This window comes from Canis lupus, chromosome 29 (genome assembly GCF_003254725.2).
Source record: "Canis lupus dingo isolate Sandy chromosome 29, ASM325472v2, whole genome shotgun sequence".
Lineage (NCBI taxonomy): Eukaryota > Metazoa > Chordata > Mammalia > Carnivora > Canidae > Canis > Canis lupus.
In genome coordinates, this window is record NC_064271.1 from 12,991,698 (window position 1) to 13,017,188 (window position 25,491).

The 25,491-nt window shown below is 37.0% G+C and overlaps 1 protein-coding gene across 3 annotated transcripts in view; it reads left to right on the forward strand.

The window, feature by feature from the left end:
- The window catches only part of NKAIN3 (sodium/potassium transporting ATPase interacting 3), a 612,786-nt gene that overhangs the window by 302,905 nt on the left and 284,390 nt on the right, over positions 1-25,491 (forward strand). For all 3 annotated transcript variants that reach the window (XR_003147623.3, XM_025477827.3, XM_025477828.3), the window contains exons 2-3: positions 12,682-12,819; positions 23,083-23,163. Coding sequence is in view for 2 of the 3 variants with exons in the window: in XM_025477827.3 (XP_025333612.1) it covers positions 12,682-12,819; positions 23,083-23,163 (219 nt within the window). In the remaining variant the exon portion in view is untranslated. The remainder of the gene's footprint in view (positions 1-12,681; positions 12,820-23,082; positions 23,164-25,491) is intronic.

Here is a 25,491-nt window from a genome sequence, read left to right on the forward strand (position 1 = left end):
CTTGGGCTAGAGAGAACAAATTTTGAAGAACTTTGTTGTCTGCACCCACTGGTACTTCTGAGTTACCAGTTTTATAGTTCCAAGTCTGGAGTCTAGGCAGCAACAAGAAAACCAGGGGAAATCACCATGTATCTTATTTCCTCAGGTTGTTAACTGCTCTACCTACCCTCTTGTCTCCACCTTTCAGAGTCATGTTTGTTTAAAATGTGATGTCTGAGGTTTCAGTAGATGTACTTAGCAGAATAACACAGAAAAGTATGCCTACTCCATCAACCTGCAGGAGAAAATCTTACCTGCTTTGTTGAATTATTTTCTAGAAATTATTGAATTTATTCTTACAAACTTGCTACCACAGATCAGAAAAAATCATGAAGCAGTCATGAATGAGAAGATGTCTGTAAACTTTATAAGCTGTATATATATCTTTTTTTTTTAGATTTTATTTATTTATTTATTTATTTATTTATTTATTTGAAACACAGGGAGAGAGACAGAGGCAGAGACACAGACAGAGGGAGAAGCAGGCTCCATGCAGGGAGCCTGACGTGGGACTCGATCCTGGGTCTCCAGGATCACGCCCTGGGCTGAAGGCAGCGCTAAACCGCTGAGCCACCCGGGCTACCCAGTATATATATCTTTGATAAAATATTTAAGCCTTGTAGGAGTTAATGTCAACCTTCAGGGCAAGGCCATGCTATGGTATAAAAACATCTGGACTCTAGAGCCTGACTGAGCTAGATTCTCACGTTGATTCTCAAGTGTATTAGTTTCCCTTTAAATCTGTGTAAAATGAAAGCAAAAATACAGTCATTGTAGGGTACATTATAGGCTATACGATACTAAATATAATACCTCCCACACAGTAGGTGATGGGCAAATATGAGCTCCCTCTTCTTCTCCTAACCTTATCAGAGAAGGAAAGAGATTTGTAAAAGCAACAGTCCTTCTTTCGTCTTAAAATGTAAAGCTCTTTGAAATATAGGTCAAAGCATCACAACTATGTTCTGTAATATTAACATGTTAAGGCTCAGTATGGAACAGTAATTACATTAATTGTACATAAGTTGTGGGGAAAAGCATAATCCCTACAAAGAAATTTACAAATATGGATCCTCAGTAGAAGCAAAGGAATGAGTGGGGCTGAGAAAAAAGCTGAAGGTGTTGAAAGTGAATCTCTCTGTATGATCAGCACAGCTGCATCAGAGCTCATAAAATTAACACTCATTCAACCCGTCACTAATACAGGGCCCAGAAGACAGATCATAGGAAAGGTTCTGTTCTATCCAGTCTGTTTGTACACTTACAATCTAAAACACAGGGTGCTAACCGGCTGACCAAGCTTTACTGATCCTTTGAGAACATTTTTAATGTCCCACAGTATGAGCATGGCTAAAAAGTGGTTACATCAGTTTGTCCCCTGAGACTTTGAAGATGAAAGACACCTATATGGAGTTACTGAAGACCATTTCACCAAATTAGGTCATAACTCTTGGTCAGTGATAGTGGTGAAGAAGAAGATAAAATGCAAGTTTACATCAGAAACACCTCAAATGTTGTCTGAAGTTTTCACTGTTTTACTACCACAGATATGTTCTACTGTCAGCAGTTTGCAGCAGTACTAGGAGCCTTCCCAGAATATGGACAGCAATGGGATACTCAAGCAGCTGCTATGTAGTGCATTCAGGATAGCAAGAGAAAGGCAGAGGATCATAGGAAGAAGAAACGGTTGATGGTGTTAAAGTAGGTTAATACCATCAACTGTGTCTTACTTAAATGTTAATTGTACACTCTCATTTTCAAATAAGAATACCATCTTGATAACATAAATGCTTTGACATGTTCACGTTTTTCTCTGTATTATTTTCTGAAGAAGAAACATTTCATTTCATTCCCAAGTGAAAAATCTACTCCTTGCTGAAAATGTGTACTTTAAAGGAATTCTTTAAAGAAGGCATTCTTTCAGGTGGTCTCTACTACAAATAAAAATGTGAAAAGGCCCTTAAAGAAACTTTTGGCTCATAACCCTCTCTTCTGTCTTCTCATGCTGGGTTGCCATTTAAGTAAAACCTCCATGGGAGTCTTAAATGCCACGGCAGGCATGTTCCTGCCAGCTGTTTGTGGGATTGTATAGGTCACCCAGCCTAGGGGTTCAACTTTAGTGTTCTTGGATCCATTATGACTCCACTGGAGGATTGAAATTCAATCTTCAATCACTGTTCTGTAACAAATTGACACTTTGGGCTTTTGCTAAAATAGTTGCTTATTCCTGGCTTGAACTATTCATGGACTGGAACTGCATTTTTTAAGGTCGACTTCTGCATGGCAAAGTCGGAGGAGTTAGGCTGTGGGATAATTTCTGGCAGGGAAAGGATACTTAGAAGCTGAATTAAATGATGAAACCACACTGTTTAGAGATCAAGAGACATCCTTGAACAAATACTAACAGATTACTCCCTTCTGCCTAATTTTCTGTGGAATTCTTACTCAGAGTATTACTGACTTAATGTGAAAGAAGAAAGGAGAATATCTTTATGGCTTGGGTTTGTCTTATATCTGTATCAGTGTCTGTGGCGCTAGAAAACAAGTATGAAAACCACTCTCTGGACAAGAACCTATTGGTAAATGTAAGAATCTTTATTAAAATGTTTTCTGCCAAAGGATTCTAAAAGTTTACTTGATTATAAGAACCTCATTTCTTATAATTCAACCCCAAAGCTTGAAATTGCGTATATTTAGTTAAGCTAATTGGGTTGATATAAGAAGAGTAGTGTTTAAAATAACCCCTAGTAGTAGGTAACCCAGAAGTTATTTTTAGTAGGCTTTAGTTTCCTTAGAGCAGGTTTTTTCCCCCAGTACTTAACTATTATTCAAATTATATTTAGCTTAACCTATATTGACTTTTTATGTACATACTGACGGAGCATGGGGGGCTTCATACCTGTATTGAGTTCAGTGGCAGAGTTCAAAGTCCCTTGCTTTGAGTATTATGCACAATGTACAGGTGGACCATCCACACCAGGTTGTAATATATATTTGAAAAAAAAGAAGAGAGAGGGAAAGCCCACAATTGGAATATGTAATCTGATGCTGTGTAAGATCTGTAAGGAATTCAAACACATCAGCTTCAAAACCTATAATTTTTCCTCCTCACTTTCAATGATTGTAACTGTCCACCCAGTCAGCTTTCTTTATTCAAAGCAAAGATGTAAGCCAAGGTGACCTGGGTTGTCCATCACCTCTCACATATAAGTGGCCATTAAATTCTCATTCTTGAACATTTCCACAGTCTCTGTTCTGATTGCCCTCATTTTACTTCTTAGTTCAGGGTTCCATCGTCTCTCATGTGAAAGTTGCAATAGCTTCCACCCCATATGCCCTACCTTCAATCCAAGTCTTATCCTTACTCCCAGTACCTCCCTATTCCTGTTACAAAACAGGATAAAAACACTTCCAAACCTCTGATGGAGGGATTTTCTAAAGCATAATACTGTTCATGAAACTCTTTTATGCCTGAGATAAAAAACCTTTAATGACTTTGGAACACTTAACAAGGTAAATCACAAACTCTTTAGCCAGGCACACCTTGCTCTTCATCCTCCTTTGATGAGGCACCTTCCAAAGCACGTGTGCCACACCAGTGTTTAACAAACTACAATTCTCGACCAACTGGTAGGGTGGAAATCAATTTAGTTGGTCTAGACTTGCACCACTAATGAAATGCAGGAAAATAAACCAGACTATGGCAGGCATAAGATTAAACATTGCTTCTTGATGTTTTGTTTCAGTATGTATGCTGTAGAAGATGTAAAATGTATTTCATAGGATTAAGGTAAAAGAACACTCACACACAGAATGAGAAGGGAAGAGAGAGAGTGAGTGGGAGAAAGCAATAGAAGGAGAAAGCACAAATCTTTTTCTTAAGTAATTCATTTTGTTGAGTAAAATTTTTAGAAAAACTGGAATAGCAATAATGTTTAAACAACCAGGATTCTACTATTCAGTTACAATTTAGACAGGCGAATTTAATATTGTATGTGTCTACACACACATTTACATGGATAGCTATACAAGCATTTCATACACTTGGTAGGATCTCAAACTATATGTTGATTGAATGACTAGATGTGTTTCTTGTTATCAAGTAGAGTGTCATTATACGTACACATGATTTTGTCCTACATAATATATTATGATCAATTTTTAAATTAATACATACTGATCTACATTGTTTTGTTTTTTGTTTTGTTTTTTAATTTTTATTTATTTATGATAGTCACAGAGAGAGAGAGAGAGAGGCAGAGACATAGGCAGAGGGAGAAGCAGGCTCCATGCACCAGGAGCCCAACGTGGGATTCGATCCCGGGTCTCCAGGATCACGCCCTGGGCCAAAGGCAGGCACCAAACCTCTGGGCCACCAGGGATCCCGATCTACATTGTTTTGTATGGATATGTAGTGGTTTACTTTCTCAACATATACTTTTAATATCTCATAATATTGGACACTTAGTTTTCTGTCTTCCCTCATTACACAAACACACACACACACACATATTCTGATCCTCATTTCACAGATGTGGACACTGAGGGTCAGAGGCAGGAAGTAACTTGCCCAAGATAATACAGCCATTAGGAAAGCCAAATCAGGGTTTAAACCAAGAGATGTCTGAGTTCAAACCCTCTTTTTTTTTTCAGTGCCTTATGTTAAATTTAGAAACTTAAGCTATGCTATGAAAATAATAGCTAGTTATAGGATGGGTTCCAGAGCAGGATGCAAACTCAAATGCCAGAGGGGTCTGACAAGGAGCATAAATGAAAATGCTGTGCAGGGGATCCGTGGGTGGTTCAGCGGTTTAGCACCTGCCTTCCGCCCAGGACGTGATCTGGAGACCTGGGATCAGGTCCCACATTGGGCTCCTTGCATGGAGCCTGCTTCTTCCTCTGCTTCTCTCTCTCTCTGTGTCTCTCATGAATAAATACATAATATCTTTAAATATATATGTGTGTAATATATGTGTGTATATGTGTACTACAGGCACAGATTTAAGTGTCTTAGTCTACAAAACAACATGAGGAAATAGATTATCATTTTACAGATGAGGAGCCATGACACAGAGAATTTAAGTATATTGCCCAGGATCACATGCTAATAAGTGACAGAGTTTTTGTTTTTGTTTTTGTTTTCGTTTTTTTAAAAGATTTTATTTATTTATTCACGAGAGACACAGAGAGAGAAAGAGGCAGAGACACAGGCAGAGGGAGAAGCAGGCTCCATGCAGGGAGCCCAGCCCAAGAAAGCACTGGATCTTGGGACTCCAGGATGACGCCCTGGCTGAAGGCAGGCGCTAAACCACTGAGCCACCCAGGTGTCCCAGTGACAAAGTTTAGATTTGAAACCAGCCAGTCTGTTTCAAGAGTTTTGTACCTTGCATTATGCAATGTTGCCTCTACTTGTCCAACTAAGATAAATTCCTGAAAGTTGACTTAAATTTAGTGGAACTAAAATTGACATTTTATGGCACTTTGATATGTTGTGCTGCTTTTTATTTAGTTGTTCTTTAATTAATTTAATGAAGTGTTTAATTATTTAATTGATTGCCTTAATTATTGTTCTTTAATTGTGCTTTAATTGAATTTCATTGTTAATTTAATTGCCCCATTCTTGTTTGTATGAAAAATTTTGACCATTCATTGGGAACCATACTCAATAGCCACCTCTTTTGTAAAGGTGTCTGAAACATGCTGGTCATGCAAGGCAGAAGTTAAAACACTTTTCTCTGTGTTCCTATACCTCTTTGAACACTGCTGTATCACGGTATATATATTTTATTATAACTCTTTGATCTATGTCTTTCTTCCCCACTAGAATATGAACTAGCTTCTCCAGTCCAAGGATTCGACCATTCATCTTTTACCCTCAGAGCCTGCGTCCTAGCAAGTTGTGAAGTGGTACATGTTGAACAAATGAATGAATGAACACAAAAGAAAAAAATAATTGGTTTTAGGTTCAAAAAGCTGAACCAAAAAGAAATCACCAATGACATTCTAAATGACTGGATTAATTAAAAGTATTTTTGAGACTATTTTATGCTTGTCTCTCCAATCTTTCCACATTACATTCATTAATCATTTCATATATGATCTGGTATCATGTGATTTTTGTAATGCTGGCCATTCAGGGTATACTCTGGACTCTAGAAAGACCAACTACTACAAATTCTCTTTCAGTTAATTCTTCTTGAAAATGTCAGAGTATCTTGAATTAGGTTAACCGAGTGACTTGAAAAGAAAAACTGCTACTGGGGATCCCTGGGTGGCTCAGTGGTTTAGCGCCGCCTTCAGCCCAGGGCGTCATCCTGGAGACCCGAGACTGAGTCCCACATTGGGCTCCCTGCATGGAGCCTGCTTATTCCTCTGCCTGTCTCTGCCTCTTTCTCTCTCTGTGTCTCTCATGAATAAATAAATAAAATCTTTAAAAAAAGAAAAAGAAAAACTGCAACATAAATGTTGAGTATTACTATTGATCATTAAATATCACATAGCTCAAGTAACTTTCCTCATTATCGGCATGAAAGTGATTTTATCTAGGCCAAAAATAAATAATAATATTATAATAATATTTTCATTTCAAATAAGGTGTTACTGGGATATATGATATGAATCCTAGTACATGTACTGGAAATATTTTTCCTTTCCTTTCTATTGTGCTTTATAGATGCTTCTATAGACTTAAAACTTTATTTATTTACGTCAAGATCCTAATACCCACATCACAAATTTTGAAATTTAATACTACTTCAATGAATTTTTCTGCAAAGAAACGTTCTGATTGGTGCAAGACAGTTTGTGAGAAGTCCTAGTAAAGTTAGTTCAAGGAACAACTTAGACAATCACACCTGGTATTAAGGAGAATACTCCTAGCATTTATGGTTCCAAGACATCTGGCTACATAAATACTACTGGCCATTCAGCCACTGGAAAGGGTACTAAAAAATCAAGCAACAGAAAAAGGAGGTGTGATATATTAAGCTTGATTTGGCATTATTCATTTCATTAAATCATTGGTTTCTGGATTCAGTGGAATAATCTTTGCCATCTACCCCTCCCAAAGATAATATAAAACTATGCAGAAATTGTGAAGCCCTTGACGTTATTACTGTCTTTATTGGATGAACCAATAAAGGTCATATCTAGAAGTCTTGGATCCACTGAAGTTTGTGTACCTCCTAAGTCTTGGTTACCTGTCTACAGACACATAGAAGCTTCTCTGGAATAGCAACTGCTTTACCATAGTGGTAAAGCTCCAGGTTGTTAGAAGTCTTTGTGACATGTCTCTATGAAACAGAATCATGACATAAATGCTATTGATCCTTTTTTTTAGAGACATGAAGAAATAGTCACAAAGTATACCTTGAAATATAAGACCATAATTTGGCCTAGGACAGGTCTGTGAGGATACAAGTTGGACATTATCACCTCCAAGCATGAAAAGTCCTCTGGGAGTTGAGTAGCTATGAAATTTTAAAGCAAAGGAAGCAAGGATGATGGTGGTGTAGAGGGCTACATGGACTTCCTAGACATAAACCTACTCTAGTAACTCAAAACTTACTTAAAATGGCCTGAGATATATCAATTTAGCTAATAGGAATATTAATTAGAGCTTTTAAATTCCCACTTTAGGGATCCCTGGATGGCGCAGCGGTTTGGCGCCTGCCTTTGGCCCAGGGCGCGATCCTGGAGACCCGGGATCGAATCCCACGTCGGGCTTCCGGTGCATGGAGCCTGCTTCTCCCTCTGCCTGTGTCTCTGACTCTCTCTCTCTCACTGTGTGCCTATCATAAATAAATAAAAAATTTTTAAAAAAATTTAAAAATAAATAAAAATAAATAAAAATAAATTCCCACTTTAAGGGAAGATTTGATCCTTCATGGTAATAAAATACTGACTGCATGAATCCCTAGGCTAGAAGTTATACAGATGAGAATATCAGTCATACAATATGCTTTAATTTCACAGTCTTTTGTGAAACTATGGTTTGATCAAATGTTTCCTTATGATTCTGCTAACAGGAAAAACCCTGTTTTGATCTTTTTTATTGTGCTTGCCTCCAGTGAGCTGGGGAAAAGTCCAAGGGAAATGAGAGCAAAAGCCAGCTCACTTTTCTTACTGGGAAGTTGAATCTCCAAGGGTACTCACTGCTTAAGAATGAACATTCTAACCCAGCTTTTCTTTGGCCAGAAGCTTATCCTGTAGACCCAGCCTAGGTAAATGCCCATGGAAATGTTTGGTCACCTGGCGTTTTTATAGCTCTTTAATTAAGTATAAATTAATATTCACAATTAGTAATAATTATGAGTAATTAAGCAAAATACTATGTGAATCATTAAACATAATAGATGAATCAATAAGAAAGCTATTGTATTTTAAAGGTGCTCATATTTGGGAGCACCTCGGTGGCTCAGTCAATTGAGCATCTGCCTTTGGCTCAGGTCATGATCCCATGGGATCCCTTGATCCCATGATCCTGGGATCAAGCCCTATGCCAGGCTCCCTACTTAGCAGGGGAGCCTGCTTCTCCCTCTCCTGCTGCCCCCTACTCATGTGTGCTCTCTCTCGCTCACTCGCTCACTCTGTCTCTCAAATAAATAAGTAAAAATCTTAAAAAAAAAAAGTTACTCCTATTTGTGTGGGCATAGAATAAGGAAACAGAAATGTTTCTTGAGCTATTGGTGTGTGTGGTTAGTGTGGGTTGCAGTTAATGATTTGTAGATTTATAGGGAATATTCCCACCTAGGAGCCTAGTCAAAGGAAATACCTGATCCTTCAGAAAGAATTTTAAAGCACACTCCATTCCCGTTGCCATACATACAGAATATTAAGCCTTTCCCAACTTTTGTTAAATATATATGGTCATATATATTTATGGTCAGATTACACTTTATATGGTCAGATTGCACTTACAGTTCATTCCATAACCATAATGAAGACTTTCAGACTTTCTACAATTTGATTCCGAAAGCTACAATCCAGTAAGCAACAATTTACATTATAATGAGTATGGAATATTTTTCTTGCAGCTCCAAGTATGAGCCATTTCTCTCCTATAGTTCCAATAGTCCCATCCCTCTACCACTCAAGGAGAATGTTTCAATGGCTTCTTCATATTTACATTCAAAATAACTCTCCATTCTAATCTGCTTGGTATCTTTGAACTCTGCTTTCCTTACATCATCGGTTTGGTCTTTTTCCCTCTCTCCCTTCCTCTCTCTCTCTCTCTCTCTCTTCCTCTCTTCCTCCCTCCCTCCTTTCCTTCTTTCCTTTTGTTCTTCCTTTCCTTCCATTTTATTAAGATTCTGATTGCATTTATTTTTATCTTATTAGGAAAAGAAATATATCCTTTTTCATCATATTCTTATAGCTTCCAGAATCTTACCTACTTTACTTTTCTCTTAGAAATGATTCCATTGTTCTTTAGATCACTGCTTCCTGTTTTACACTGGTGACAGATTGGTTTTTGCTTTCTCTGGAGTGTCTTGTTGCCTTTATATTTTCTTGAATTCTCTACTTTAATTTAAACCTCAAATTCTTCAGACATTTCGGTCATTCTCTTCTTTGCTATGGCATCCCTGTCATCACCCTCTTTGAGCCCTCCATCTTCTGTGCTCATCAGAGCTGGGTGCTTGATGTTCATGCTACATTGCACATTTGATCACTTCCTTTTATCGCCTTTCTGAATCAGAACTAGTTTTCTAGGTACTGTAATTGGTGGTGCACAGGTAATGTTTAACAATACATTCTCATAGCAAACAAAACCCTGATTTTTAGGATTTCCCAATGTCCATGTTGTACATATTCCCATAATGTTGATGTCAAGTTCCCTATTTGAGGTTACTGACCATGGATTTGGAAGAGATGCACCCTATCTGCACTCCCAGGCCTGCTCCATTGATGAGAACCATTTTGACAAATATATTTCTAAAATAAATTAATACTCTCTGTGTTAACCAAGCAACCTGGATCTCACTTAACTTCATTTGGTGGCTGTGGGTCATTATTGTTAATGTCAAGCTCTAAGGCAGTAAGTGATGTCTCTAGAGATTATGACATTTAGAGAGAAGATATTTGCCTATAAACTAAATGACAAAATAAATTAACATGGACATTAGATCAAATAATTAAGTTAAAAATGCAATAGTGTTTTGTCTATTTCTGAAGAGCTTTTGGTTGTTATTTGACTTTTTAAAATACAACACAGCTGACCCTTGAACAACATGGGGGTTAGGAACACCACCCCACACACACAGGTGAAAATCCAAATATAACTTCTGACTCCCCCAAAATTTAACTTCCAATTGCCTACCGTTCGTTGACTGGAAGCCTTCCAATAACATAGTCAGTCAATACATATTTTATGTTTTATATATTATATATTGTATTCTTACAATAAAGTAAGCTAGAGAAAAGAAAATGTTATTAAGAAAATTGTAAGAGAAAATACACTTACAGTACCCTACTGTACTTACTGAAAAAAAGATTCTCATATAAGAACCTGTGCAGTTCAAACCTGTGTTGTTCAGGGTCGACTGCTGAAACCTACTTTTCATGGTTTGTATAGTTGTTACAGCTGCCTCTCTTTTAATCTTTGATATGATCCCCTCCCTGTTTAGATTGCTTGTGACCTTTCATTTGGCTCTTATATCAAGCCACCATGAATCCATTTTTAAGTAAGTTATCAGAGAATAAATTTAATAGATATAATGTCTCCAAGAAAGAATGCCAATTTTCTAATAAGTGGTGTTAATTCAGCTTCTCTTTCATTATGTGTGTTTTCTTTAATATCATAAAAGAGAATGCTATCCATGCATGTTCTGACAGAAAAGAAAATGGATTTTTCTCTGTTTGAAAAGTTCCCTTTAAAGGTTTTTGTGATGCGCGACAGCTTTAAAATAGGGTTGCTTTTCAGAATAAATTGCCTGCAGCTGCTCTTCAGGGTTTCTTTTTTATCTGAAGACATCCATCCAGTTTGGACATAAAAAAAAAAAAACTGCATATTTACATCGCTGATGGGCCAATAAATAAAATGCCGCATTTTTAGGGGATGGTTCCTGGGAACTAATTAGAGTCACAAACAGACAAACAGGGGATTGAAAACATGGTGCTGCTTCTTACCTTGTTCTGATTATGTTGTGTTGTAGCCATTTCTGTGCATCCTCTCATTTGTGCAAGCAGAGGATGGTGACAGATCGCTTGATGATCAGGAAATGCCCATGAAATGAATGTGGTTCTGGTGTGGTTGTCTTTAGGCATTTGCTCGTTTCTCTTCTCCACAGCTTGCTGAAGGTGAATTTTAACCAAGGTAAATTCAGCTTTCTGGATGGAGGACATTTCTTTATGTCCAAGGAAATTAAAGCTATTCAAGCATACACCTGCCACATAACTAGAAAAACACCTAGGGTACCATTTTCATTTCAAACCTGTGGTTTCTAGTGCCATGAACTTAGCTAATCGTTGGATCATTGTATTAGAATTATTATTTTATCGAAGTAAATCTAGAAAAATGCCTGGACTATATAAAACTGGTGTCCAAATACAGCAGGTGAAACTATAACATTTTTAGATATGGAATACAATGATCATCATTTTTATATGATAATGACATTTTTGGCACTCACTGGACTATATGAAATTCATCTATGTCATCAGTCACACACAAATTATTTAAATGTATATTTTAATACATTGTGTAATTGATTAAAATGTAATTGTATATAATGCAAATATAATAAACTGTGGCTATCTAAAATTTTAATGGTCCCGTAATTTTTACTTCTGCATTCAAAATGGATTTTGCCTAGTCTAAGATGAATTTTCACGTAGGCATATGATCTCAATAAAATATGATTCAAAAGAATTATTTAACTTAGTTTTACATGGGAGCCATGAGCTCAGAGCTAAATAAGTCAGTAAGCTTCATGTTGAAAAAGTGGTTAGTCATTATTATCAATGATAGACTAATGAAAGCAAAGAAACCACATAGATTTGGTAGTTTATGTTTCTTACGAAGGCAGGGATGTGTAGATTTGTTTTGTTTTTTTTTTTCTTTCCAAAATCATACCAGTTCTAGCATTCAAGCTGTGGTTGTTTTTCCAAGTGTGTTATACTAAGCCAACCATTTTACTTAAAAAAATGATGAACTCGGGGTGCCTGAGTGGCTCAGTCAGTTAAGTGGCTGCCTTTGACTCAGAGTCCTGGGATGGAGCCCCAAGTTGGGTTCTCCACTAAGCAGAGGGTCTGCTTCTCCCTCTGCCCCCCTCCCCACTTGTCCTCGGTCTCTCTCAAATAAATAAATTAAACCTTTAAAAATGATGCACTTATACCATAGAATATGATACTCTAAAATATCTGCTTGGGGTTTTCTACTGAAAATGATTTAAGGAGTATATGTCAAGTTCTCCAGAGGTTTAAAATCCATTTATACTTTATAACCTCAAAATTATCTTATTGTATTTTCTGAGAGAAGTTGCATAAAACAGTACAGGAAATGAGTGTAATAACTCTAGTGATGATGATGTCCATAAGTGTGATTGAAATTAAATATGCAGACTTCTAGGCATGAAATAAATATTAAAATGGTGTGAGGATGCTTGGATTAGATGCTAATGGACTCTCTTTGCTTTATTTTAGCTCTCAGCATTGGAGAGGCAAATCTTTGACTTCCTTGGCTTCCAGTGGGCACCAATTCTTGGAAATTTTCTACACATAATAGTGGTCATATTGGGTTTGTTTGGAACCATTCAGTACAGACCTCGATATATTGTTGTGGTAAGTCTTCCTTTTAGCCTGTGTCTTACAATAAATGCTACAAAATTACTAAAAGAAGATTAACGAAATATCTTAAATTGTTCCCTTGGATATTATGTAGCATTGCTGTTCGAGCCTTTAGGTATTGAATTTTGTTCAGAGATGATAATCTGTAGGAAAAATGACTCAGTGAATGTTCTTAATGAGAGCAAAGCAACATGACTATAAGTGTGAGACAGACACATAGTCCGACACACCATGTAACTGAATTCAAGTTCCACAAGGAAATTTGAAACAGAGTTGGATAGAGTAGGAGGTCTGGCTGTGGTCCCGATGTCAGAATGAGACGTAAATGTGCATTAACTGTCATTTCCGTGACATATGTCAATAAAAAGCAAACCTACACAGCCATAAATATTTACTAACTGATGACAATAATATAATTTAATTTTAATTGATTTAGGGCATTACAAATGCATGTACTGAAGGGTATTTAGTACTTGTCCCTAATGTATTTCATAACTTATACCATTGAACATGTCTCCTTTCTGTTAAGATAAATTTGAAATATTAATTCTATACTCCCACTATACCAAACATGGTCAGCACGTCCCCCATTACAGGGCAGTTTAATGAAGTGTGTGCTGTGTTCCACAATTGAATGGGAATTATTCACAGTAATTAGTTTTCTATTTAAAAAAGGCAATGTTTTAGGCTACATGTATAAGGTTGTGAGAAATAAGCATATATAAGTGATTGTAACTAGGAATAACATACCTACTCATAAGCCTAAATAAATATACAGTGTTCAGTAGGATTAGTGAATATTTTCTTGCAGTGCAGTGACATTGCTTTACTAGAAAAAAAGAAAACTATAGACTTAAACATACACCATCTTTCAATTTTGATTGAATCCAGGCCACCACTGTGGAAAGAATAAAGCTACACATTTTTGTATGAATGTATTAATTCTCTATTTTGAATCTCAAAATTGGCTTTCTTGTATCTTTCACCGTATAGCAGAGGTGAATGTAAATGGGCCCACAGCTGACTCTGCACTCAAAATAGCTGCCCCGGGGCATTAGGGGCGTTTGTATCACTCAGCCAGCTGCAGGCGCTAAACAATTTCTGCTTTGCTCCTCTTTTCTGAAAGCCAGTCTCTGCTGAGGCACTGTATAATCTGCTAGAAGGGTGTCTCATGGAGTTGGACTTGTAGCATAAAACACTTCCATATGCATAATATCAAACTACTATATCAATTCTGCCTTCTAGTTTGTTGCTATAAACATGGCACTTTTGCTCACTGTAGACTTTATCATGTTGGTGTTCCTTGGAAGCCCCAAACACCAGATGGCTTGAAACCAGTGGCCTCTTTGGAATAAAGCTGTTGGTACACATTAGTGACATTACCTAGTCCCTTTGCTTGTACCCTCTGCATACTGGCTCTACACACTGGTCACACAGCTACTGCCTTGGTTGAGGCTTCTATCTTCCTGCCTTCCACTGTGTCCTTTGCACTTTGCCTAAATCGCTGGCTTAAAACTCTTTGCCAGCTCTTAGCAGGATGAAATCTAAGAATATCCTTGGCTGACCACCTGTCCAAGCATGGATCTCACAGTCTGTCCTCTCTCCCTCCCTTCCTTCATTCTCCCCTTCCCCACTCCCCCACCTCCTTCCCTTTGTTGTTTTTTAAAACTTTTATTTATTTAAATAATCTCTATACCCCACGTGGGGCTCAAACTCAGGACCCTGAGATCAAGTCGCACATTCTTCTCACTGAGCCAGACAGGTGCCCCACCTCCCTTCTTTCTTAACTTCCTCCTTTTCTTCATTAACTTATTCATTCAAACCCCATTTATTGGGTTTCTGCCTTATGTTTGGCATTGTGTTAAGTGTGAGCTACATTGGTGATCAAATACAGACACATGTCTTCTCTGCCATCCTGGGTAGTTACCTTACAAATAGTCAAATGATCATTCGGGTAAATGTTAAATTTCAACTGTGACACATTTTACAAAGGGGCACACTGTGCCATGCAATGTATAATGAGGAGATGGAGCTGACCCTGCAGAAGTGAGTGGGAAGCGGAGATCTGCAATTTGTGGGAGTTCACCAGGGAAGAGGAGACCCCAAGGGGGTTGTGTGCAGAAGGTAATGCAGGCACATAGTAGGACGTCAGTAGCAGTAGTTCCCATTCCCTCATTAAGCATTTATTGAGCCCTACTACCCTGGGCTACAGCTTGATAAATAGAAAAGAAGGTAAACTTCAGCATCCCTGCTCTCCAGGAATTCATTATGCAAAGTAGGGAGGCACCGGGTGGGGGGAGTGTCTCTGGAGGTGATGAAAGGACTGTAAAAAGGGCATGAGAAGGCTGATGGGGCTGAGCACAAGCCGTCAAAGTGTGGAGAGTTTGTGCACTTCAGCATCACGCACCCTGCTCCTACCTGCTTGTCCAGCCTCTTGCCCTGTAGTCCTGCCTATGTCTCTGAGCTCCAACTCAGCAATGGTTTCTGTCTCTGTAGCACACTTCCATCCTTCCATATGCTGTAATAGTTAATCACTCCAGTTCTGTGTCTTGAGCATGTTTTATCATCTGTTCACACTTATGTTTTCCCACTAGGCAGAGTTCTTTGAGAACACGGAATGTAGTAGATGCTCAGTAAATACTTATCATCATTTTTACCATGGAGTTCCTTATCTGTTCAGAGTCCATTCATGATAGAACTGGCATCACTTCTTTCTCTGGTATCTTTTCTTTGCTTCCCTCTCTCCCTTCTCCCTCTTGTGCATAGAAGGAAGCAGATTTAGATCTTTATGAATGTTCAAGAAAAATCTATTAGAAAAACAATCCATGTTTTTGCTCATGTTGATTTTCTCTTTTAATGCTGTATGCCAATCAAATTTCTATCTTGTTTGTTACCTTATTTAAGACCATATCCCAGGATAGGGAGAGAAAGAAAGCAATGAATTGGTGGGAAAGCCAAAGATGTTGTTGGGTTTAATATTCACAAATACCTGTGGGTATGTGTTAGCATCCCTAATTTTACAGACAAGGAAATATGAAGTAACCTACCCCAGAAACCCAGATAGTAAGTGGCAGAAATGGGTGTGTATCTGCCTCACCTCTGTTATTGTTAGGTTTACAAAGTTGATTTATCATGATTATTATACTTTTCTTCACCACCAGATTCCAGATGATATGGTGGCATTGTCAGTATAAATTTTGATATTGAAAATAATGCTGCCCTTCCATCTCAGCTGATCACAGAATATTGTTACCTGTGTGGGATTCCAGATTGTGTCTTATTCCAACATGGATATAAATTGTACATTTGGGAGAAATGGTTGAAGAGTCATTAATCCACAAGCATGGGAATTCTGTTCACAAAGAGTGCCTTTAATGGGAAGATCATGTTGTTATTGGGAGAATGGCTAGGCCACGTTACCGTCTTCACACCACGGACAGTTCATCCCTAAGTTGTTTCCATGAATGCTTCAGTTTGAAACTACCACTGGTGGCCAGGATTAATTCTGGTATGAAAAGCTAGAAAATAAATATGGCATTCATGTTAATGAAGATGTGCCTCAGAAGGCACCAACTTTTCAGTGGCCGTGAGAAGAGTGCTGGATCAGAAATTCATACTGACTTTTCACTGAGCAGGGAAAGAGCTTTCTGATTGCAGGAGGTTTTCTCTCGACTCACCCACCAGTATTCTTACTATTAGCTGTCTTTGTTGGCTGAAACAATAACCAGTAATGCCACTAAAATTCAATCCATTTCAAACTAACAGACATTTTGGAGCACTGAAACACAGATGGTAAGTTACTGCCATTTCTGCAGACAAATAGGGTTTATCACAGCTGAATTTAAAGAATTAATCACCCTTATGGAAATGGTTATGGTAAAGAACCATGCAGAATAGCAATGTCTATAGGCGAACTTCTAACTTCTTAGAGTGGAAAATGAAAGCTCATAAAATATGCTCTTCTAGTCCCTGCTGCCCACCGCACACCCCTATCTCATACCAGCCATGCTGAACTATTGTGTTTTCCAAAGACCACATGCTGTGTCTTGTCTCCTCTGTTTGCACACACTGTCCTCCTACCTGGAATGCCCTGTTCTCCTTACTTTCTTGGAAAACTGTTAATAATGATTAGGCATCTGCCTTCAGCTCAGGTTGTGATCCCAGGGTCCTGGATGGAGCCCCATGTCAGGTTCTCTGCTCAAGGGAGAGCCTGTTTCTCCCTCTTCCTCTGCTGCTCCCCCTGCTTGTGTGTTCACACACAATCTCTGTGTCAAATAAATCAATAAAATCTTTAAAAATAATAATAATAATGCTTCCACTGAAGGGTCATCCTTTAGGAGCCTTGCTTGAGCATTTTGCTCCAGGATAAATGCCTCCTCCCCTCTGCTCCTGTGGATCCTGGTGACACTTTCCACCCTAGCACTCTGCACACCCACAATCCTCACTTGCAGGCCTATCTCACTCCACTCACCAATGTCCTCCTGGCAGGCTCATTGCACCTACCCATTGCTGTTTTCGAGGTCTCTCCTGGCATGTATGGGGCTTTAAAGATGCTCAACACTTAAGTGAACAAAGAATAAATGAATTAAAGGTTATTGGATAAAATTATTTTATAAGATGGACTGGAGAGTGATTTCTTACAAGAGCACACCTACAAGGGATCCCTGGGTGGTGCAGCGGTTTGGCGCCTGCCTTTGGCCCAGGGCGCGATCCTGGCGACCCAGGATCGAATCCCACATCCGGCTCCCGGTGCATGGAGCCTGCTTCTCCCTCTGCCTGTGTCTCTGCCTCTCTCTCTCTCTCTCTCTCTCTCTCTCTCTGTGACTATCATAAATAAATAAAAATAAATAAATAAATAAAAATTTAAAAAAAGAGCACACCTACAATAGTTCAATAAGAGAAACTGGCCTTATAGCCTTGCTGATCCCAATCTGAGCTTAGTTGAGGATTTACATGATAAACTTATTATGGGCTGTTCTGCCTGCATCTACCATTACCTGACTTACTATGCATCTCATTTTTTTCTAAGAAATAGAAAGCTGTGGACACCAGCTACTGTATTTGAGGAGGTCTCATGATAAAGACTATTAGAAAAATGCAGTCAAGTCCCAAAACGGAAGGATAGTAATTCCACTCTGGATACTATTACTGCTGATAAGGTGCAGTTTGATATTGCTATATTTACTTTTAGAACACCAAACAACTTTGTCATATGGTACTTTTTATATTGATTGAAATTTATTTTAGCTTAGTGCAAGGTGTGATATATATGTATTAGTGGATACCAAGGCCAGTTGTAGGGTTTGAATGCACCTTTCGTGTTTCTTTGACTATAGATGAAATGGAGCAGAAAGCATATTGTTCTAGAATCAACTGTTTCTTCCTGTCTGTTTACTCCTATATCAAAAATTTTAAATCTTACAAGAAACTCCAAAATGAGATTCTGCCCTGGAATTGTTTAAATCTTTATTATTTCATGGGCAGTAATTTAATTAAGCAATTTTAAATCAATTTAAATGCAAAAGCATTAGCTAATTTAAATTTTTTTAATAAATAATGACTTTGGAAATTAACTCAAAACTGCTTTTAAAAATTAAAAAGAGGGCAGCCCAGGTGGCTCGGCGGTTTGGCGTCACCTTCAGCCCAGGGTGTGATCCCGGAGGCCCTGGGATCGAGTCCCATGTCGGGCTCCCTGCATGGAGCCTGCTTCTCCCTCTGCCTGTCTCTGCCTCTCTCTCTCTCTCTCTCTCTCTCTCTCTCTCTCATTCTCTTCTGTGTCTCTCATGAATAAATAAATAAAAATCTTTAAAAATAAATTAATTAATTAAAATTAAAATTAAAGAGAAAGCCAAGTTGTTTTGCTAGGTCCACAGTTTAGTTATTGGGACTTTCATGCAAATGCTCATGTACAAACATAAGAACTTGTGTAACTGGAATCGTTACAGGAAAATTTCCCTTCTATGTCATCATAAATCTCCTTCCTGGGCCGCTACTCAACATGACAGTTAAGAGTGTCCATTTTCCATTTAATTGGTCCTATATTAAATCCCCTCCACCAATTACTGGGTGTGAACAGTTGGGACATTAATTTGCTTTATTTGTACCATAGTTAACTTCATATGTAAAAATCTGACTCAGGTTGTCTTTAAGAATTATATTATGTAATATATGTGACTTGCTTAACATAACCTAACACAGTGTAAGTGCTTAGTAAATGATCGAACTGTTCAATATATCTTTTTTTGCTTTCATTCTGCTTTTTTAGCCATTAAAATGAAAGGACAGGACATTACTCTCTTAAAGTTCTTCTGGAAATTAATACTAAACTCCAGAAACTATTAGAACAATGAGTGAGCAAGAAACCTACTTTTTAAAAATTATAAGTCTAACATACTGTGCATAAAACTGTATCTGATTGATGCACATGTGAATAAATGAATAAATGGCCTTTCTGGTAATTGGAAAACAAGCTCAGGAAGTAAAAATAATTCATGTTATAGACTAATTGCTCAATGAGGAAGAAATAGACTGTAAGACTTTCAAAATTCATTTCAATTAAAAAACACTGAAATATCTTTGTAAAACCATGAAATATTCAAGAAGCTACATGGCTTACATGGGCATTTTTTTTCAGCTTATAGGCTTTATCTACATAAAATAGGATTTAAAATATGTGTACTGAACATAAGCAAAGAACAACAAATAAATAGATAATTATACAGAGAAAAATATATATAAGCTATTTTCTATACTTTATGTGTATCTGGATATATGAACATATAGGTTTGCTTCATGATAACCAAAAGGTATTTCATAAAAAAATGGAGTCATCTCTTTTTAAATTCTTGTTTCAGTTGAATTATAAATAAAATCAGGGATCCCTGGGTGGTGCAGCGGTTTGGCGCCTGCCTTTGGCCCAGGGCGCGATCCTGGAGACCCGGGATCGAATCCCACATCAGGCTCCCGGTGCATGGAGCCTGCTTCTCCCTCTGCCTGTGTCTCTGCCTCTCTCTCTCTCTCTCTCTCTGTGACTATCATAAATAAATAAAAAATAAAAATAAAATAAAATAAAATAAAATAAAATCACCCATGTCAAAAAGAATACATATATTGGGGCACCTGGGTGGCTCAGTAGATTGAATGTCCGACTCTTGATTTCAGCTCAGATCGTGATTTCATGGGTCGTGGGATTGTGTCCCATGTCTGGCTCTACCCTCAGTGGGGAGTCTGCTTGATTCTCTCCTTCTCTGCCCCCCCCCCATTTACTCATGCCCTCTCTCTCTCAAATAAATAAATCTTTTTTAAAAAAGATACATATGTTGTCCTAATACTTCCTGCCTAGCTAAATGCCTATGGATATGTTTGTATTGCTAGAGAATTATTTCCCTATATCTCTATGTATGGACTTATGTCTCCAGTGCAGGTTGAGGTATATAGTTTTCATCTCATAATAGTCTAAAATTCAGTCATACTAATAATGTTTGTTCTCAACAAACCAATATATTAGAAGAAGGAAGCTTACAATATTGCTTTTAAAAAACCATAGCATTCAGGGCGCCTGAGTGGCTCAGTTGGTTAAGCATCTGCCTTCAACTCAGGTTGTGATCTCAGGATCCAGACAGATGCCTGGCTCCCTGCTCAGCAGAGAACCTGCTTCTCTCTCTCCCTCTGATGCTCCCTCTGCTGCTCCCCTTGCTTGTGCTCTCTCTCTCTGTCAAATGAATAAATAAAATATTTTTTAAAAAACCTATAACATTCATATTACACACAACACAAGTTAGTTGCAAAGTACAAAAGAAATTGTTATTCAGATACTTTGCCTGTTGTAGAATTATGTAAATGAAACTGATTTTTGGAAAACTGGAAATTTGGTGAATTGGTCATTTCATAAGTTGCAAAATTTGGTGAACTATTAACTTGCAAATTATTTCATAGTCCTTTTCCTAAGATTTTCCAAAACAAAGCCTGTCATTCAATACATAAGCATCTCAGCTCTGGAGTCAGATAGTTAGATTTCCTCTCCCAGCTACGACACTAACTAGGTGATCAAAGGATTACTCTCTTCTTTAGTTTAGTGTGATGACAGAAAACTTGATTTATATCAAGTACTTAGTATAGTATCAGGAACATACAAAGTGCTTAACACAGTACCAGGAACATAGAAAACAGCAGAGTAATATAATAACTCATGTTATTGTTAGGAATTTAGCAGCTGACACTTGAAACCTACTCAACTAATAACCATTTTATCTTTGAAAGTTCACAAATGGCATGAGTACACTTCAATCACTGAATCTGTGCTGTGATTTTTTTAAATAGATTTGTTTTATTTTGCATTTGTTGTAACTGCGAGTGGATTATCTTTTCTAAAAGAATACTTAATCATTGAAGTTTGACGCCCTAATAATTAAGAATCATATGGTTTTGCAATTACTTTTGTTTATTTCCTTGTGTTAGTCTTACTTTCTTTTATGTCCTTTTTAAAACTTTTATCATTGGCTTCTTTCTCATGACTTAGTGGTCTGCACTGCTTTCTCATTCTAATAGGCTCATAATTAGATAAATTTAGAATGAAAAATGTCAGATGCCAGATGCCATCTTAAATTAGCAACAGCTTTAAAATTTGTTGTGGCTATTGTGACTCAGTCAGTTTGCAAAAAGTATACATTGAGGATGAAGGTTAGCAATTTTCAGTATCCATGGGACTATTTTGTGTGTTTTTTTTTAATTTTGTGGTTTATAAAAGTGTATTCCAAGGCACTTGGCACATTTTTAAAACTGTCTAAATCCGTTCATACCAGAAGATTTTACTAACAGGATATTGGCAGCATCAGTAATATCTACAAATACTAAAGCTTCACTATATATTTTAATTGTGTTAATGTTTTAATGTATATGCCAACTTCTCTAAATTTCCAGTGATTTGGAGCCTTAACTCATAATTATAATTGCACTATTCTTAATAACAAAAGAAAAGCAAAACCTCTCCAGAAAGAAAAATAAGATGTTGATGTGACATCAAATGTAACCAGTTATAGAACTACACCACTGGATGAGATCATTTTGATTATTTTGAAAGCCTTTTGAAAATCACAATTAACAGAAAGACAAATGTAAATTAAATTTTATGAGTAGTTCAAAGCTTCAGATAAGGTTTCCAATTGGAACATGGCTATTTTACACAGATTTAAAATTTGTAATTTTATTATATAATACAGCATAGAATAAACTAATGAAACTATTTCAAGAATTATTTTAATTTAAAAAAGAATTATTTTAATTTGGCAATAGCATGTGATTAAAACCACTGGTAAAAAGCAGTGATTTAATTAGTGTGTCTACTTGAGAAATTTAGAATTTATAGATTTTTGTGGTAAAGGGAATGAGAAAATCATTGTATTGTGTTCCCACAGTAAATTCTATCCTCAGTCATCCAAGCTATTCCATATGTTAGTTCTATATCTTAGTTTCATCAATGACTGGGTGCATTGCACCCTAAGACCCTCTCCACTGGTGAGTCTTGATCTAAGGCTATCCTGTGAGTAATGGGTCAACCTGAATATTAGGCATTTCCTAATATCTAACACACTAATAAAACCAATTAATTGGTAAGGCTAGTGTGTTTGAGTCTGTTGGATGTGATTGGAAGGTATTTTCCCATTATGGAAGTCTGTTGTTTATTTGCTTATTCTTAATCCTATTTATTAGTTTTTGTGTTTTTTAAAAAAATATTTTATATGATTGTATTGGAGGCATACACACACTCTACTCATACTAAAATACTTCAGTGGGAAAGTTTGTTAATTTTACTCCAAACATCCTTTTTCAAACATGATCTTCATTCAGGAATCTGGAAGTGCTGAGTTTTGACTAACATTCCTAAAAACTTGAGAAGTTAGTATTATAACTAAAAGGTAGATAACCCACAGAAAATTTGCATAATTGTATTCCCTAGAAAAGCTAATACTCAGAAAACAGAAATCAAGTCAGCACTTGGATTTAACTTTATCTGCAAGCCAGCAAAGCACTTTAAAAATAAATCTAGCTTTATTGGCACTACTGAAAGCTGTAGAAACTATTGGATTTTTAATTTCTAGATCTTAGGGGACCTCATAAGGAGCACTCTTTTCTGAGCGCGCCCTGCTTCTTCCCAGAAGACTGAGACTTATTGACATTATTATTGATTTATTTAGTATACGTGCCTTTCATCTCTACATTATTTCTTCTCTTTCTCCCCCTTGCCCCCTTTCTCTCTAGTACACAGTATGGACTGCCCTCTGGGTCACCTGGAATGTGTTCATTATCTGCTTTTATTTGGAAGTAGGTGGGCTCTCTAAGGTAAGTTTATTATGCTTTCAAAGTACACTTTAAAAAGAGTACACTAATAAATAATTATCATGACTATATGTGTGTGTGTATGTATACACACATACACATACACATAAACTCTCTCTCATATATAGAGAGTAATCTAACATTACAAATGTAATACTAATCAAAAATAAGTTTGGATACTGATCAGGGAAGAATGATCTTGGGAGCATGTTAAATTAATCAACTCCACAACTATTTCCTTACGCTTTGGTTTGTTAAGCTCTGGTGGAACTCAGCTTCCAGTGTATTCTAATGTCCAGTTTAAAAAGGCCTAATGTCACAGTGACAACAGCTCCAAAGGTTAAGTGAAAAATGGTTTTGAACATTCTTGTATTTAAAGGGGAAAGGGGGATTAATGAAAATGTTAACGGAATAAATATGAAGAGCAAGTTGCTATCTTTGCTTGAATAATGATCCTGGGGGAAAATATGTTTGTGACATATTTTCAGTGTGAAAATATTGAAAAACCGTGAAAACTTCATATGTGGAAGTGGAGGATACATTCACTAACAACTAAGTACATCTTGAAATTCTGATCAGAGGAGAGTTGTCTTGATGCAACGTGTTGCCATCCTCACTTCTGTCTATGACGAGTGTCAGCAGAGCACACAGTTTTCACTGTGACTCCTGCAGAACTGGCTTTTGACTGCCATCCGAATGTAAGAGCATCTTGAGTAAAGTTTCTAGCTTTGTTTCTCATACATTTTTCTCATAAACCAGCACAGCCTTTACTTGCAGAAATCATAGAGAAGAAAGGTAACAGTATAATTACAAAAAGAATGAAAAAGCTGTAGTTTTGCTGTTGTTGTTGTTGTTGTTGTTTATAGATTTCTCATTATCAACTCTATTTGTGCTAACTTATTCTATTGCATGATAGTCTAAAAACTCCTAGGTAACATAATAATGGTCTTCTAGTAGCATTTGTGGTTTTAGATCTTAGAAAATTTGCCTTGACCAACACAGACTGTTAGGATTGTTAGGCTCCATTGAAGTCCATATGGTAAGAATTTTTGATTCAGCTAAGCAGCAAAAATCGCTGAAGGATTTTCTCTGAACCTCCAGAGGTGGTTACTCGTTATTCTACACTATAATAACTTTATAATTAGAACTTGTCATCATTTTCTCACATTGGCAAATGTGTTCAGGAGCCAAAAATGACATTTCTAATACTGACTTTATACTAATGCATGAGCATCTACCTTTAATATTTGTGCCATTAATCACATTTTACCTCTAATTTTTAAGACAGAAAAAAGTACTTAAATCAGTGCCTAGTAATCTTCTGTAACACGCAGATTATAAAGTAATTTTGAAATGCAAATTCTATGAATATAATAATTGTGAATAATAAGTTAAGCATAGCATTTTTCAAACCATGGCATTTTCTATCTTGTAATTTGAATGGTCATTTTAAATCATTACTGTACTGGGCAGTAATTCTCTTCTATTTTCTTCCATATAAACTAATTTTTTGGAAAAAAATAATTAGACCAGAAGAAATTCATCCTATGGAATTGGTATTGTGGTGTGCTAAAAGAAAACTGAATTTCAAATCCTAAGTCTTTTACTCAAATCTTGTCTTTAACACCTATTATCTATGGGCCCTTAGGCAAATCATTTAACCATACTAAGTTCCTGGAAATTTAAAAATGGGACCAGTTTTGCCAATAAATGGTAGTAATCAGCACTTGTTGAGTATTAAGCATTGTCTTAAGCACATCATTTATGGTAACTCAGGTGAGCTTCAAAACAACCCTATGAAATGATAAGAAGATAATAATATTAGTAGTAGTCATTTATATCAGTCTGTTTTCCCTCCCTGCTTTCCGTAACTGATTTTCTAATATCAAAATGCTCATCAAGGGTTTTTTCCTTCTCGTTTCTTTGGGTGCAAGTTTAAAAACAATGGATGTTCTAGTCCCGGTCACTCATTTTATTATGCATTCAAATACCATTAGGCAAGCAACCAAGTATTTTAGGTCGTGAAAAGTATAGACGACTCCAAAGTGAGCATACTAAAGATTTTCTGGTGTTCTCCTTCTATTAACTGCCTCAAAGGCTGGTAACATTTCCCTGGTTAGCCACAGGTTAGCTTCAGTTGCAATCTGTAGGAAATCTATTCTGAGAAATGGAGCAGAGTTAAGGATGCTTGACACAGCCAAGCACCTTTGCCACTCCTTGAGGTTGGACTCCAGCTTTTATAAGAAATTCATTGTCCATATATGCTGGTATGTACTTTTGAAAGCTCTCTACTTCTTGCTAGTTCGTGAAGGCATTTTTTGGCATGACCCA